Raw genomic sequence first — 16,308 nt, 5'->3', positions numbered from 1 at the left:
TTGTATGAATAGGGCTAAAGGTACTTTGGGTTTCGTTAAACGTTGGTCTAAAGAAGTCAATGACCCATACCAGGATGCCATCGGTCATGCTAAACCATCCAAAGCAGTTGGTCCAGACGGCATAGCCATGCCGATGCTTAAAAGCCTAGGGAAAGAGGGTTTCAAATATTGAGCGCATGTCTTCAACCTGTCTCTTTCCACCTTTGTCATTCCCGAAAAATGGAAAATGGCCAAGGTGGTCCCGCTACTAAAGCCTAGGAAACCAGCTAACATGGGAGAGTCATATCGCCCGATATCTCTCCTATCGCCAGTAGCCAAGACGATTGAAGCCATTTTGCTCCCCTACTTCAAAGCAAATTTGCAGATAGCCTGTCATCAGCATGGCTTTAGAAAACTCCATTGCACCACCCTCGCGCTAAATGCCATTGGCACCCAGGTAAATTGTGGTTTAAATCAGAAACCCCACCATAGAACAGTACTCGTTGCGCTAGACCTATCAAAAGCTTTTGATACGGTCAACCATGTCACGTTACTGCAAGACAGGGGTCTACCCTTCCCCATGTCTTAAAAGGTGGACCGAAAATTATCTGGGTGGTCGGCAGGCATCAGTGCAATTCAGAAACGAAACATCAAAGCCAAGAAGAATTAAACAAGGGGTGCCACAGGGTGGTGTCCTATCCTCACTTTTGTTTAATTTCTACATATCAAAACTACCTTCGCCACCGGACGGAGTTACTATCGTTTCTTACGCTGATGACTGCACAATAATGGCCACAGGCCCGGGCCTACAGATCGATGAGCTATGCAACAGAATAAACGGCTACCTCCCTGATCTCTCCAGTTTTTTCGCCACGCGAAACCTGGCATTATCACCGACTAAATCATCCGCGACCTTATTTACAACTTGGACGTCCCAAATATCGACCATTTTGAACATCCACGTCGATGACACTACGCTGCCGACTGTCCTACACCCCAAAATCTTGGGTGTGACGTTTGATCAGGATCTACATTTTGGTGAGCATGCAGCCGCAATTGTACCGAAAATCCAGAGCCGTAATAAAATCCTCAAATCTCTTGCTGGTAGTACTTGGGGAAAAGATAAAGAAACGCTCATTACTACTTACAAAGCAATTGGCCAGCCGATTGCATCCTACGCGTCCCCTATATGGTCGCCAGGCCTTAAAACTACTCGCTGGAAGAAGCTACAGGCCTGCCAAAATACTGCTCTCAGAATCGGGCTGTCTTTTTATGTCACCAGAGCACCATCTACATAATGAGGCACGAATACTCCCCATCAGGGAGAGAAATGAGATGCTAACAAAACACTTCCTGCTGAATACCCAGAAACCTGGGAGTTGCCCGGTGAATCCAGTACTCAAAGAACAGTACCCAAAACTTTTGGAAGAGGAACGCATACTCCCCAGGGAAACGCGTGTCACTCTTGCTCAACTTCGTTCTGGATACTGTAACAGGTTAAACTCTTACCTATCCAGAATCAACCCCGACATACAAAATGTATGCCCCGCTTGCAATGTGTCCCCACATGACACCAACCATCTCTTTAATTGTAATGTGGAACCAACGCCTCTAACACCCCTCTCATTATGGTCCACCCCTGTTGAAACAGCAAGTTTCCTTGGACTCCCGTTAGAGGATATTGATGACAATTTGTGATCGGCCGCACCTATTGGATGGGGAGAAGCACTGCTACAACAACAACAACAACCCATACGTTACAAAAACTCTCTTTATATCGTTGGTCAGGCCTATTTTGGAATACCCTTCAATAATTTGAAATCCGCGTTATCAGGTTCATTCTGACAAGCTGGAATCCGTCCAGAAACATGTTTTGCTTTTTGCTTTAAAACACTTACCATGGGACCCTCAAAAAATCTTCCCCCCTACTGTAACCGGTTAAAACTATTACAGTTACCCACGTTACAGAGCCGCAGGGAGATGCTTGGCGTCTTATTTATTGTAAAACTAATGACAGGGTCAATAAAAAGTCCATTTTTGCTTGGTGAAATGAAGTTTAATGTTCCAATTAGGCCATCTAGACATTTTATTTCAATTTTTGTAGCTACATGCAGATCGAATTATGAAATGCACGAACCACTTCGCTGTTTATGCCAGTATTTTAATAAACACTGTAAAAATCTTGACGCCTGTGACTCGTTTTTTAGTATTAAAAAAATACTTTTAACCACATTAAATTTGTAACTTGAAATGAAGCAAAGAACGCTAAACCGCGAAAATACTGTTCAACCCTCTATTTCAAATATAAAATACCAGTTATTGAAACTTGATCATTATTTTTATATGTATGTACTCAAATTTATTCTGCTAAAATTTTGTCTACTATTAATTTGCTCTATTGTTGTCAATTTCATAAATTCTCGTGTGCCCCTTCCGGGAAACAGCTTCATCATGAGTACTCTGCGTGAGGTCTTTTTGAGATACTTACAAGAATTCATATACTACGTTTTAACTTCTGCTTACTTTCAAATTTTTATTTTGAAATTGTCAAGCGTTTAATTAAATACTGTTTATATATTATTTTAAAATATTGCATGTGCTATTTATATCGTACATTATATCTTTAAATTAAGTGTCTCTATATTTGGTCTGTATGATTGTTTAATTTGTGGACTGATAAACAAATAAATTAAATTTAAAAAAATTTAAAAAAAATTGTTTGTTAATACATTTTATGATTCATATAACTATACATATTTTTTTATTTAAAGTATTATACCCGCCACGTGATTCTGATTACAGTCATACCGCAATGCGCTTGTGGGCGAAGTTGTGAGTATACAAATTTTGATTTATGTATATCGCACGTTTTATTGTAAACAGAAGTAATCCAAAATTTTATTTTTATGGGAAAACGCAAACATAGTTTTATTTTTTCATACAGTTTCATTACAAAAACTAGATTCAAAGATGTCTGTGGCGATCATTTCTGTCACTTTAAGCATTCTATATATGTGATCATAATCTTACTAGCCGACTATTTTGGGGTATCGTAAAATCTCAAAATATGAAAATTTTGATTTACATCTGTTTACAATAAAACGTGCGACATATCGTTCATTTACTTCGACAGTGTCATAACTCAAAAAAAACAAAATTTTTCAGGAGAGCCATTCAAATATTTCAACTCACATATCATTCGCATAAAAAGGGAGATTTTAATTTGTATAGCACGTGCTCAATTTTTTTATATAACATGTATGATGATGTTGAGTACGTTTATATGTTATTAACTCAAAAATCCATTTTTTTATGAGTTATGACACTATTGAAGTAAAGGAGCGATTTTGGTGGTCAAATATTATATTTTACCATTTCTTTGAATGCAGCAAGTCGGAACATTATAGCACACAACCGCTTTTCACTGATGTCCGAGTTAATTTCAAAATTTGCCCAAACACTGATTTCGAACAATATCTGCCGCAATGTGAACTTTCTATGAAGTTTCATTATGATCCGAAACTAAAAGTAAATCAAAAGACAAGTTTTGGTAAAGCCCAATCAGATATCGAATGGTCACAAATACAACGTTTTGAAATATTTTCACAGAAACGTAAATAAGCAATGGTTGGTTTTTTTTTTCTGACCATAACTCATACATCTTAATTTTTCAGAAGAACAACTAATTTTTCTTGGCGAAGCGATAAAAATTGCCCAATGGGTGCCATTACCTTCGAATATTAAAGAGCAGTACTTACTTGTAATCACACGTCGCGAATATACACGTAGAAAGAATCCAAAAACCTATAGTAAGTTGCTTTGGTTGTACAAGGCTATACCCGCCCATGGATCAAAACCCTTAAGAATGCATCTTCACTATGCTATAAATATACCAGATGGACCTATACATTGTTTAGCGTTTTTACCTAGTGGTGGTTATGATGTCAATGCAAACCGTTTGTGTCTGGTGGCTATGGGTAGTGTAACGAGTACAATAAAGGTGTACGCTTTACCATTGACTGTTAAAGTAGAGGAGGAAAGGGAAGGTGCGCCTGAAGAGACTCCCTCAGCAGATAAAAGTGCTCACGATATGCTACGCGGGTTGATTACAGTAAATTTGGAACCAGTTTGGCTCTTGACATTGGATCCATTCAATCCGGATTTGAGCTCACATCCGTTGGTAGATACGCAATGTAAAACGCTGTGTTGGTCAGAGGTAAATTTGTTTGTAGAGCAATAACAACAACCATTACAATTTATAAGAAAACTTTTTTTTTTAAAGCCAGTGGTGCTAGCGCGTCCAGTGTAATATACTTTGGCCGCTTAGTGTTTCATCTTGAAATGTCCGTGTTTCTACAATCCATTTTGTACAGTAGCGGTTTTGTTTTGATCTTGAAAGGTTTCAAAACATAATTCAGTAGCTAAGTTTATATCTTCTGCTTTCGATGTTTAAAAACTTTCGAAACGGTGGATCACTATCAGGATGAAATGAATATTCAGGTGTTCTCATCCCGCTGACGTTTTCCCTTATTCTGACAAGTTCGGCATGCATATTTTAGAGGGTTGTCTAACATACATAACTGCTATTGAATTCTTCTACGATCGGAGTAGATTTTACTATACGTTTAGAGATATAGTAACTATATAAGCCGCTACCAGAATTTTTTAGATAAAAATATTAACGAATCTTTGTATTCCCTAACAGAATATAGACAAATTATGCAGAAATGAGATAAACTGAATTAAGCAAGGAAACAAATACAAGCAGGATAGCCTAGTAGTTAAGGCAACTGCAGTTTCATCGTGCGATTCTCGGTTCGAATCTCGGTGAAACCTTTGATAACATTACAAAATTGCCCGATGATGAATTCGTGGCGGTTTTCGAAATGGCACCATCGCAATATGCCAGTAAATGTTTCTTTCTTTCTTTTCAGTTTCTCTTAGAAAAACATAATAATTGAATATTCAATTATTATAAGCCGGTGTTAAGCTCGTGAATTCTTAATAATAAGTGTAAATTGAACACACCATTAAAACAACAAGCATAAAATTAATTTCTTTAAAGGATTTTGTACGAAAAATTAAGCAATCAAAATTTATTACTTTTGAAATACACTGGCAAATAAAGCTGCCGAAAAAGTGAGGTTTTGTTGTTGACATCGCCTTTAGTATTGCATTATGGGTCACTCTAACTGAGGTTAGGCATTGAAGATAGGGATGTATGTATATGATTAAACAATATTTCCATGTTTGCTGTTTGCTTCGGTTCCTATTTGGTTAAGAATAAGATAGTCGGACTAGTACTTGAATGTGCGCGTTTTGAAGCGTATCAGATCGATATCAAACAAATGGCTATCAAGATCGATAATACTCCTCAAAAGGTGGGGTGGGGTTTTCTTTAATGTTATTAAAACTCACCACTGGCTGTTTGCATTATGTTCGGTATAAACCGAGTACATACTTTCTTATTTGGTATTTATTTACAAATGTTTTTATTAAATTAGTTTTCTGGTCATACACAAATATTTGCGGGCTATTCAAATGGTTGTATTAGTTATTGGGATGTTACATACGAAATGAATCTGAATCGTTTGATGGTAAATGGTGTACCAAATTATGTGCCAATTAATTTCTTTTATGCGCGCGAAAGAAACATAAATGGTAAACAATTTGTTATATAATTTTAAAATAAAATCTAAAATTTTTCTGCTACGTACAGCGATGGCCATACACTATGATAGTTCTGGCGTTCGTTTGCTTGCCGTTACCCTTGCAAGGCGTTTATTACTTATCTATGACCTACAATTTTTGGATACTCCAATTTTACTCAAGAATGAAGTAGCAAGAAATGAAGTATTAGATATGGAATGGTCACCGATTTGGCAAAATGTAGTCTTAGCAGCTACAGATTCTTATCCAAACAGTAAGCTAAGAAAAGAAAATATATGTATACAACTAACTAATTTATGTTGCTCTAGACGGACGAGCTATATATGCTGTGAGTCCAACCAATATCTCTTTCAAAAATGAAACAATTGAAAGATTAAATGGCGCTGTCACTCAAACTCAATACAATCCAGTACAGCATATTTTGGCCAATGCAACAGATACTGGAGACTTGGTGCTATTGGATATACGTGAAATGCATTTAAAAGATATTATGTCAGAGTTAAAAGGACATCGTGCAGCTGCCATTATGGATATGAAAAGTTTAGATGGTACAGATATACCGCAATTCGATGCGAAGTCCGCACCTGCCGACTGGAGTTACTATGAGAAAAATTGCAGTGAGAAATATGGTATAGTTTTTGGACCAATAGAAAAGGTTCGTTGAACAACAAAATTATACATTTTAAGCGGTTTAGGTTTAGGAGTTTACTTTCAGAAGAAGTGAATTCATATGTGACTAAAAGTAGTATTTCGACTGCTGAGTAGAATATCACCCTCTCTCGACTGTCGTAGTCTTTTGTCTGCGATGTAATTCTTTTTTTTTTTATCTCGCTTAGCAGCTAGCAAACCTCTTATAATTTTGCTGTTCTTTCATCATCTAAATTTGAGTGCAGGTGATTTATTTATCCAATGCAGTTCATAGTTGCAAACCTTATAGACTAGGTGAGAATATTTTAACGATTAAGCAAGACATTAAAAATTTCAACTAAAAATAAAGTATACATAAGTAAAGGCCTTTTAAAATAAGAAGTGCTTGGGAATATATAAACATCAAAACCTTTATAATATCAGGAGTTAAGTTCAATTAAGGTTATAGTAATAGGTTTAACAATTGTTTTTGTTTTTATCGGCCTATTGATAAATGATTCAAGGTTCGATTCGAGCTCAAGGCCAGAACAAAATTTTTTTTTCTAATGATAATTATTATGGGGGGACTCATGTAACCTTATAAAGTGTGTAAACGCATAAATTTATCTAGTGCGTAAACGAGCTGTGAAATTTTGTATGAAACATCATTTACACAATTTGTATAAATTTACGCGCGCATTTCATTGTGTAAACGCGGTAAACTCAAAGGAATGCAACCTTGCAGACATTACAGCAGGCATTTTCATCAGAAATCTCCAACATCAGCAAGTCATTTACAAGTATATCTTAGTAAAGACGTTTTAGTTTTGATATTTCACTTAATCTTGGCATTTTTTAATTTGTATAACAATCAAAAAAATTTTTTTCCCAATAATACAGTTGATACACAATTAAGTCTATCAAGAACATTACTAGGTGCGTTCATATAACAGCGTGTGTAAATGGATATAATTTTACACCTTATAAGTTTATATGCTTTCATGAGTCGCCCTATTATTTTTTAGTTTTTCTAAATAGAAAAATTGATTTTTCTTTTTGGAATAGTAAGTAGAAACTTTTTAAATTTTTTCAGACAACCTGCCAGATAGATCCATTTCGAAGGGTGCTAAGCCTTCATCATCAATACGCTTTAGGCACGCTGCGCTACTTCTATTCCTTTTTACCAGCTTAAAAAAAAATGTGTACTTACTATTACAATTTTTCAATTTAGAAAAATTTAAAAATAACAATAATTATCATTAAAAAAAGAAATAAAAATATTTTTCTGACCTTGAGTTCGAATCGAACCTTGAGTAATAGGTTTATTTAGGGGGTAATAAATTTTACAACATTTAAAATCAAAAATATCAACATGACGTAAGGATCTACTTGGTTATTCAATTTATGAGTTGTAGCAAAGTAATAAAAAAAAAAAACCGTCAAAAGCGTTCAGAAATTAACTTTGGTATACTATAAAGACAAGATAACATGCTTGCCGTTCACAACGATATTGAAGAACTGAAATTTCGAGCCGTAATAGTGAACTTTAACTTGTACTAAAATAACAAAGTGCTCAATAATTAGCCTAACATAACAGATAAGAACTTTAAGAATAGTGTATCCTCGTCACTTGAACTTTTCAAATTCTATTTTCATTAGGAAAGATTTTCGTGAAAAATTATTTAAATCTGTAACTTTTTCTAATTCTCCATTACATACAGGTAAATTTTAAACAGTGTATCAGCGCAGAACGGCGACCACCTCTACATTTAATTCCGTGCACACGTATTAACAGTTTGAAATTTAACAAAAACTTTGCTGGTAGAAAACTATTGGCACTTGGCTATGAAAATGGATTCCTACGTGTTATTACTATTGACCGAAATTTATACTTTAACTAAAATTTTATAAGACGACAAGTAATAATGGAGTAGACTATAAGAGATAGTTACATATATTTCTGTAGTTAAAAGTACACTGATTTATAGCTAATACTCTAAATAAGTTTAATACGTAAATATATGTAATATGTAGCTTATTAAGATTGTTATGGAATCCAAGTAGTATCGAAATCGGAATGGTAAGGATCAAAAATAATGATTCAAAATTGAATGTAAACTGCTGAGTGGAATATCACATTATCTCGACTGTCGCGTTCCGCAAACGCTCTTTCTCAGAAAACTTTTGAATAAAGCATAAATTCAAAATTTGTTTCAAAAACACTATAAATTCGGCTAAAGAACGCTATATCTCACAATTTGTTTTAAAACCGCCCAGCTGAGCTGAGCTGGTTTTGAGGTAGGGCGCTTTTGAAACAAATTCTGAAATAGGGTGTTTTTGAAAAATATTCTCAGACAGGGCATTTTCGACCTGGCAGCTGAGATATGGTGATATTCCACTCAGCCGTCGATGTATTATCAAATATTTTAGAAAACCTGAACAACATATTCTGGCACCGATATCGTTTGGATTTTATCTAACCCATTTCTGTACAAAAGTAGGTGTAAATACAAACTTCAATTTAAGTTCTTATTAGTTCTAATTTATACTTAGATGTATTACAGTCATACCGTGTTAGTCACTACATCGTTTATTATTAAAAGGACACATGTCCACCTTTGGACAAAAGTGACATTTTGGTTATAATGTATAGTTTTTATCAAAACCTATTTATTCTTGGAACAACACATATGCCCGTTAACCCTATATTATTTTATAGGCGATGACATTTTGCTTTTTATTTGAAAGTGGTTCATATCATGTCCGTTTTTTGTGTCCGCTGAACAATTTGAAAATGCGGACACGTGCCCTTTTAATAATAAACGATTCAATTGTGAGAGTGGCTTCCCGTATCTATTCCTTAAAAGTTTATATTCTATTAGTGAGATAGGGGGTTATCTCCTCATAATTTTCGTCAGAGATGACAGCTTATGAAGCTATCCATAATCCGTTTTAAAGAATTAGAAGAAAGTCGGTATAGTCTGCGTGCATGCCTGCAAAAGCTTAGCTAAGCTGTTGAAGAAAAACACTTACTACTGGGGTAACCAGAACAATTTTAGTTTTTTTCTTGGACACAGTTTATATAAAAAGTTATTTAGAATATAGAATATTGAAATTGAAGAATGGCGATCACATTTGGTATACATTAATTTATTAATTTATTTATAACGTAGTTAGTATATAGGTATTATTTAGCTTAATTTATACAAATATGTATGTGTTTTATGGTATGCGTTTGCTTGAATTATTAGAAGTATAATCATAAAAAATTAAATATGAAGAATAAATATTTAACACATGAAAATTTTCCAAAATAAAATATAAATTAGTAAAACAATAAAAAAACATTGTCGAATCGAAATATCCACGCAAAAGTGTTTTCATACATTTAATCCTCGTGAGCGGGCACATTTTGCTATGCCTTGGTTTTTCAACTCATTCACTTATTGTTGCTTCTGCTGCAGCCGATTCTGCTGGAACAACAGTCTCTCCTTGTGTTGGCCGCTGTGCAGTTTCTACGGCTGTCGCTGAATCACCCTGATCAACTGGCGCATGTGCTGCTTCCTCATCAAGCGCTACAATAACTTCATCCGGTTCTCGTACAGCATCACCACCGCCTTCAGTTGGTACGTCTCCTCCTTCAACGCCTCCTGATTCTGTTGGTAGCTCACTCGTTTTGTCCATATCATCTGGGGCGGTGGCAGGTCTGCTTTCGCCACTATCTTCACCACTCGTAATTGTGGGGACAGGTTCCAAGATTGATTCTGTTTTATCAGAATGACGGTTCTATAAGATATGAGAAATATTGTGGTAATACCCAAGGAAGTAAAATATAATTTGTCTAGTTCTTAAACTTGAATTGCATTACCAGTACAGCTCTGCTGTTTATAGAATTTGAGAGCACTTGCCTTGCAGCAGCCTTAATAAAAGCTCCTTTGGTCTCAAAAAATACTTACATCCAACGCACGCTCTGGGCGTAAACTCCAGTGAAGGCAAGACTTTACTGGTATGGCAAATCAAGCTGCAGTCTTAGAAAAAATTGTACTGCTGCTTCATACGTCAAACACATCAGCTAGCCTACCTTCTTCTTTTTCGGTTTCTGAGATTCCCTTGCCACCTGTTCCATTGCTTCTTGTTCTTGGGTCTTATACGATTCTGGGAAGAATTTCAAAGCTTCTTCATGGCCAATTACCGCATCCGGACTTACATAGCTTGGACCATAGGTGGCTAAGGTGAGCATTGTATGTGAGGTTTGTTTGTTAACTTTGAATACAATTTTGTCCATGCTTTGGTAAGGGGAAGTAAAAAATATAATAAAAAACAACTTTAGTATAAATTCTATTACGCATCGAGAGGTGGGTGTGAAATTAAATATTTTATCACGATACAGCGCGTCCGAAAATGGCGAATTTTTCGCAAGTTTTGGATTCCTCTACTCCCGTATATCCGGTTTATTAAATACTTACGGATTTTGTGGCATTGTTGCATATTTCGCGGCTGAGTTTGCAATAAATTTCGCTTCGTCAGCATCGTCGCTGGTGAAGAAACCAAAACGTGGTACATCATCCTTGAGACGTTCCGCAACGCTTAATAGGTCACGTTTTTTATATGCATCGAATGCCATTATGATATGTGGCGGCTCCGGTGGTGGATCAGGTGGCAAGAAACCGGTAGTTTGTTGGCGGAAGAAGACATAAATTAGGGCGGCATGTGTGCGTGCATTGCCCGCTACCCAAATTGGTGGTATGCGTATAACTTTTTTGCGATACCGCTTCTGTACGACAATCGCTTGTTGTTGCTCTACTTCTGCTGCGTCACCATCCTCTTCGTCACCGGCATCCAAATCCAAATCGAGTTCGAAGGGTTCTATTTGTACTGGTGGCATTTCCGGACCTTCACCAACTGCATCTGCTGCACCTTCGCCACCTTCTTCGCCTTCACTATCCTCTTCGCCATCATCCTCTTCACCTTCGGCTGCTTCAGCAGCAGATGGTTGGGCAGCTGCCGATGCTGATCCTTCTTTTTTCAAATGTACTTTTTTTTGTGGCTCTGGCTCTGGCTCGGGTTCAGGCTCCTCTTCTAATTCTTCACCCTCTAAAAACATAAGAAATGGCTCATTTAGCTTAGAAAATCAAACTTTACAAATTTTTACCCTGTAATTCTATTTCGATTGTTAAATCCATTGGCATTATAATTGGTGGATGTATAATCTCTTCTTCGGTAAGATCATCGATTTCATGACGTTCTTTAGTTAGTTCGTGCGCATAATGATTTAGCACCTCTGGTACGGGGCGACGATCATCTTCAGGCATTTTCCAGAAACACATCATCAATTCTTTTTGATCCAATTGTTCGAGCACATCATCGGGTAGCGGATTCGGGCATGCATAGTTCACTGTATCAAAATCAGCACGACTAACATTTATAACGCGTCGATCTTTACATTGTAACTTCATATTATCTGCCGGTTCGAGAATTTTCTTGTACATATCTCGATTGACTTGTGGACCAAAAATTGTTACACCCATATCGGGTATGTTTTCGATTATCGTGTCTGTCATGGAATTTAAATAGTCGCTGCGTTTCTTTTTCTTTGCTGCCTGTTCTTTGTTCACTGCTGCCATTTCTGCGTCCAGTTTGATTTTGCGACGCCTCTCTTCTTCCGGTTGAAGTTCGGTAATTTCGTAAAAGGTACGATTTGGTTTGCCGAGCATTTCGAGCTCATGAGCGATTAATTTCATAAGTTTTGGCGTATTAGAGCCAAATAATAGATTTGTGGACTTGCCTTGCTATGGGTAAAATAATGATATACAATAAAAGGGCTTGAGGGAATATTAAATGGCTGTGTCTAAAATATTCTGTGGTGTGTATAAGGGATCTAAGGAACACTTTCAGAAAACTGATAAAAGTTGCGTTTAAAAAAAATAAATACATGTGAGGCGCCATAAGCTCGGAAAAGTTTTTAAGCCGAGCTTCTCTTCCAATTTGCGTCGTGCTCCTTTTTAATTTTTCCTACAAGTTGGCGGGACGGGACCTACTTATTTTATGCCGACTCCGAACGGCATCTGCAAGGCAGATGAGTTTTCACAGAGAGCTTTTCATGGCAGAAATATACCCGGAGTGCTTGCCAAGCACTGCCGAGGGGCGACCCCGCTTAGAAAAATTTTCTTCTAATTGAAAAACCATATTTCTAAAATTTTGATGTTGCTCTGCCCGGGGTGTGAACCCAGGGCATTCGGTGTGGTAGGCGGAGCACGATACCATCACACCACGATGGCCGCCAAAGTTGCGTTTACTAACCTAAAATTTACTAACGAATAATATCTCTTGAGTTAGATGAGTCGTGGATTCTTTGGCTCAAAAAGGGAAACTACCTTGCAAACTGATCTTGGGGAGCTAGGCTTCGGTTCTTCTGGATTGGTGTTACACTTTAATAACACCGAACTTTTGGAGAATGGATGACCTATTTATTCCAACTTTCATTCTATACTTAGAATGTATGTTAAAGTAAAAAGAACAGTAGAGAGCTCTAAGAGCATCTGGAAAAGCTGCTGTGGTGACGAAGATGCACTCAACAGTCAATGCAGTGGTTTAAACCTACGATGCTGGGCACAACTTCAGCATTCTAAGGTCTTAGCGGCGGCCCGTGTGTTGTCCACGATGCATCTTTTTTCTTGATAATGAGAGTTAGATTGATCTAATTGCTAAGCTTAAAAAAACATAAATGTAAGGCGCGATAACCTCCGAAGAGATCTAGGGCCGAGCTCCTCTTCCAATTTGCGTCGTTCTCATCTTGATTTTTCCCTACAAATTGGCCGGACGGGACCTACTTGTTTTATGGTGATTCCGAACGCCATCTGCAAGGCAGATGATTTTTCACTGAGAGCTTTTCATAGCAGAAATACACTCGGAGTGCTTGCCAAAAACTGCCGAGTGGCGACCCCGCTTAGAACAAATTTCTTCTAATTGAAAAACCTTTTTCTAAAATTTTGATGTTGCTTTGCCCGGGCGTGAACCCAGGATCTTCGGTGTGGTAGGCGGCGCACGCTACCATCACACCACGGCGGGCGCCACCTACTTGTAGAAGCACTGCTACAGCAACAACAACTGTTCCCTTTTTGTCTGCAGGGATCCTAATTAAATAAACTTACCGTAACAAACATCCACGTGGGCTCACTCTTCTTGCAGAAACGCTTAAGATAAGAAATTGTATCCGATTTGCACTGAAAAAAAATTTATATATATTAAAAGTTTTGTAAAAATTATGCAAATCGTGTATTGTATGCACTTACAATTGCTAACTGTAAATTATCGCCGCCTATTTCTAATTTAATTTTACGTAAACTGCCAACCATACCGAGGCAAGGACCACACCATTCCGAGTAAATATCCAATACTTAGGAAGTGCATGGGAAAATAGTGTAGTTAATTTTTCGTATCATTCAGAGATGGATGCGGTAGAAAAGTTGTATCACAAGATCGCCCTACGACATACGGCTTTGCAGCACTAAACTCGCTCGACCGGTAATCAACTTTTAGCTACAAAATCCACAATTTCATATGGCAGACCCTTGACTTAACTGCGGCATAAAATCAGATAACCAGCAATAAGGTATTCACTGCACGGGTGCTATCAGCAGGCTGATGCTTAACGCCAACAGCATTTCCGCTACTGATGTCAGCGAAATATTCAAAAGAAAGTGATAAATGTCGACATCCTTCCCTCCAGCAGTGAGGACGTAGATATCGCGCTATTTTCAACTTTTTAAAAGCATTAGATACTCCCTACGATGCCAAACCTTTCTATGACCTCGATCAGTCGCATTCCCGTTCTAGTTGTTGTTGTTGTTGTAGCGATAAGGTTGGTCCCCGAAGGCTTTGGGGAGTGTTATCGATGTGATGGTCCTTTGCCGGATACAGATCCGGTAGCCTCCGGTAACACAGCACAATTAAGGTGCTAGCCCGACCATCTCGAGAACGATTTATATGGCCACATTAAACCTTCAGGCCATCCCTCCCTCCCCACCTCCAAGTTCCATGAGGAGCCGTTCTAGTCTTAAGTGACGGTTTACGAACTTGCTTACTTACTTGAAAAGTTACGTCCTCACTTCCGCCCGCCGGATAGAGTTCAGTTCATCCCCTCTATTGATTCTCCGGCTGTCGGCAGAACTACATTTTGGGCCACAGTCTTTCCGCTCTCACAAACATGATCAAGCTTTTTAAAGCGAAAAGGACCATATATTTTTTGGATAACACTCTTATTATCTTTTGATAGCGGTTTCTATTACTTAAAGAACCCAATCTTTGTCGAGTTAGAACTTTTCTTATCAACTCCGAAATCAGTTTAAAGACTAGTTTCCTAATAGAGCGCAGGAATAATTTTTTCGACAGCCTATCTTTCTCTTAGGCGGCCACCGTGGTGTGATGGTAGCGTGCTCCGCCTACCACACCGTATGCCCTGGGTTCACACCCCGGGCAAAGCAACATCAAAATTTTAGAAATAAGGGTTTTTAATTGGGAGAACATTTTTCTAAGCGGGGTCGCCCCTCCGCAGTGTTTGGCAAGCGCTCCGAGTGTATTTCTGCCAATGAAAAGCTCTCAGTGAAAACTCATCTGCCTTGCAGATGCCGTTCGGAGTCGGCATAAAACATGTAGGCCCGTCCGGCCAATATGTAGGGAAAATCAAGAGGAGCACGACGCAAATTGGACGAGAAGCTCGGCCTTAGATCTCTTCGGAGGTTATCGCGCCTTACATTTTTTTATTTTTTATCTTTCTCTTAAGCACTAAAGCTTGGAGGCGGCACTTGGTCCAAAGACAAAGGTTTTGCAGGCATCAAATATAGGGTCACCACGAAAGTTAGTGTTTTCTGAAGTCTGGTTTTCATCTTTAATGACATTTTTCGAATCGCACTACCCTTCTATCTCTAAACAGACCCACGCTTGAAACAGGACTACCACAGGAAACATGCAGCTAAAGACCCATCTATGCATAGCACGATTTTCGGCCCTGTATCGTTAGACTATAAACGACATATATACATCGATAATCCCTTAATTCATTTGTCAACTTTTATGTGACGAATATTGTTATAGAAAAGGTATTATTTTCACAACTACTTTTTAGGTATCTTCCTTTAAGTTTCGCATTTTGTAGACCTCCAGTTGTTAAGGCCTTCCGGCAAACTTGGCTTCGAAATAAGGTGCTACCGCCTCCCCGTAAACCCGCAATCATCTGTGAAATTACACCTGCGATCTTCTCTGGCATCGTCTTAAAGATTTATCATTTGGCCATACCTAGCAAACCGGGACGCTCGAGAAATTTTTCAAAATCTTCATCGGTTTGTATGTCGGCCTGTAGCTGTTGCACTCCTCCCTTCTTAGCCATTACTTTCTTTAAAACATTGAGTTAAAATTTGGTAATATTTTAAATATGTATTTTTTGTGTAAATTTATAATGAATTTTTGCGTCTAATTTTATTTTATTTTATTTTTTTTTGCAAGCGAAAAAATTTACATGTAAAAGGCCGAATGAAAGTAAACAAATTTTTCTGAATTTTTTATTTAAATTTTAACGTAATTTTTGAGTTTTTACTTCCTTTTGGTTTTATTCCATCATGGTTTTATTTTTTTGTGTATTTGGGTTGCCTCCTTTTTAATAATAAACAAAAATATTTAATTGAATTTATATTGCGATTTCGCTTTTTGTTATCGATTAAATATATTCGGTTGCTAAACAAACTTTTTCTTGATACGAAGCTAGTTCGTGTACTATGGCTAGAAAGAGAGGAAGGATAAAATGAGGTCCCTCCCCCATTTTTGGTTTAAAGGCTTACTGTTTCGCTGTAAAAATTGGAATGCTTAAATAAAATAACATAAATTTTAATAAAAAAATATTTACAGTTCGTTAAATCCTTGGGCCCCACTAAACCGCGATTCGAACCCATGAATCATGAGATTACTCATCAACAATAAACTTGTTTCTATTTCCTCGCTCACCTACCATCTCAGTTAAATTGGCGTTTTGACGTCACG

General features: G+C 37.5%; 2 protein-coding genes across 6 annotated transcripts in view; one reads left to right on the top strand and one right to left on the bottom strand.

The window, feature by feature from the left end:
• Positions 1–9,636, top strand: part of LOC137253342 (uncharacterized) — a 51,568-nt gene extending 41,932 nt beyond the window's left edge. For 3 of the 4 annotated variants that reach the window (XM_067790091.1, XM_067790089.1, XM_067790088.1), the window contains 7 exons: positions 2,751–2,811; positions 3,369–3,592; positions 3,654–4,195; positions 5,484–5,640; positions 5,699–5,902; positions 5,958–6,304; positions 7,998–9,636. In XM_067790091.1, coding sequence (XP_067646192.1) covers positions 2,751–2,811; positions 3,369–3,592; positions 3,654–4,195; positions 5,484–5,640; positions 5,699–5,902; positions 5,958–6,304; positions 7,998–8,177 — 1,715 coding nt within the window. In that variant the 3' untranslated portion in view covers positions 8,178–9,636. Of the gene's footprint in view, positions 1–2,750; positions 2,812–3,368; positions 3,593–3,653; positions 4,196–5,483; positions 5,641–5,698; positions 5,903–5,957; positions 6,305–7,369; positions 7,928–7,997 lie in introns of those variants that run through there. The other variant, XM_067790090.1, reaches the window with a different exon arrangement.
• LOC137253343 (uncharacterized) lies at positions 9,445–16,278 on the bottom strand. 2 transcript variants are annotated; one of them, XM_067790093.1, is made up of 8 exons: positions 16,175–16,278; positions 15,571–16,116; positions 13,569–13,672; positions 13,428–13,499; positions 11,429–12,065; positions 10,743–11,370; positions 10,358–10,562; positions 9,445–10,062 (listed from the first exon to the last, which is right to left on the bottom strand). In XM_067790093.1, exons 2-8 carry the CDS (start codon positions 15,659–15,661, stop codon positions 9,712–9,714), a joined length of 2,088 nt encoding a protein of 695 aa, XP_067646194.1. In that variant the 5' UTR covers positions 15,662–16,116; positions 16,175–16,278; the 3' UTR covers positions 9,445–9,711. The 2 variants fall into 2 exon arrangements, with proteins under 2 accessions (XP_067646194.1, XP_067646193.1); XM_067790092.1 differs by lacking the exons at positions 15,571–16,116; positions 16,175–16,278 and adding an exon at positions 15,394–15,527.
• Positions 16,279–16,308: the final 30 nt, after the last annotated feature.

This window comes from Eurosta solidaginis, chromosome 5 (assembly GCF_040869045.1).
Source record: "Eurosta solidaginis isolate ZX-2024a chromosome 5, ASM4086904v1, whole genome shotgun sequence".
Classification (NCBI taxonomy): Eukaryota; Metazoa; Arthropoda; class Insecta; order Diptera; family Tephritidae; genus Eurosta; species Eurosta solidaginis.
This window is presented reverse-complemented; position numbering and strand designations above follow the sequence as displayed.

What these genes read in the sequence shown, in the direction of transcription:
- LOC137253343 (XM_067790092.1), bottom strand. Translation starts at nt 15,508, where the DNA reads ATGATTGCGGGTTTACGGGGAGGCGGTAGCACCTTATTTCGAAGCCAA. An exon ending in TAAAGGAAGATACCTAAAAA is followed by an intron (nt 13,673 to 15,393) that starts GTAGTTGTGAAA and finishes GCACTTCCTAAG; the next exon opens with TATTGGATATTTACTCGGAA. An exon ending in AATCGAAATAGAATTACAGG is followed by an intron (nt 11,371 to 11,428) that starts GTAAAAATTTGT and finishes TTATGTTTTTAG; the next exon opens with AGGGTGAAGAATTAGAAGAG.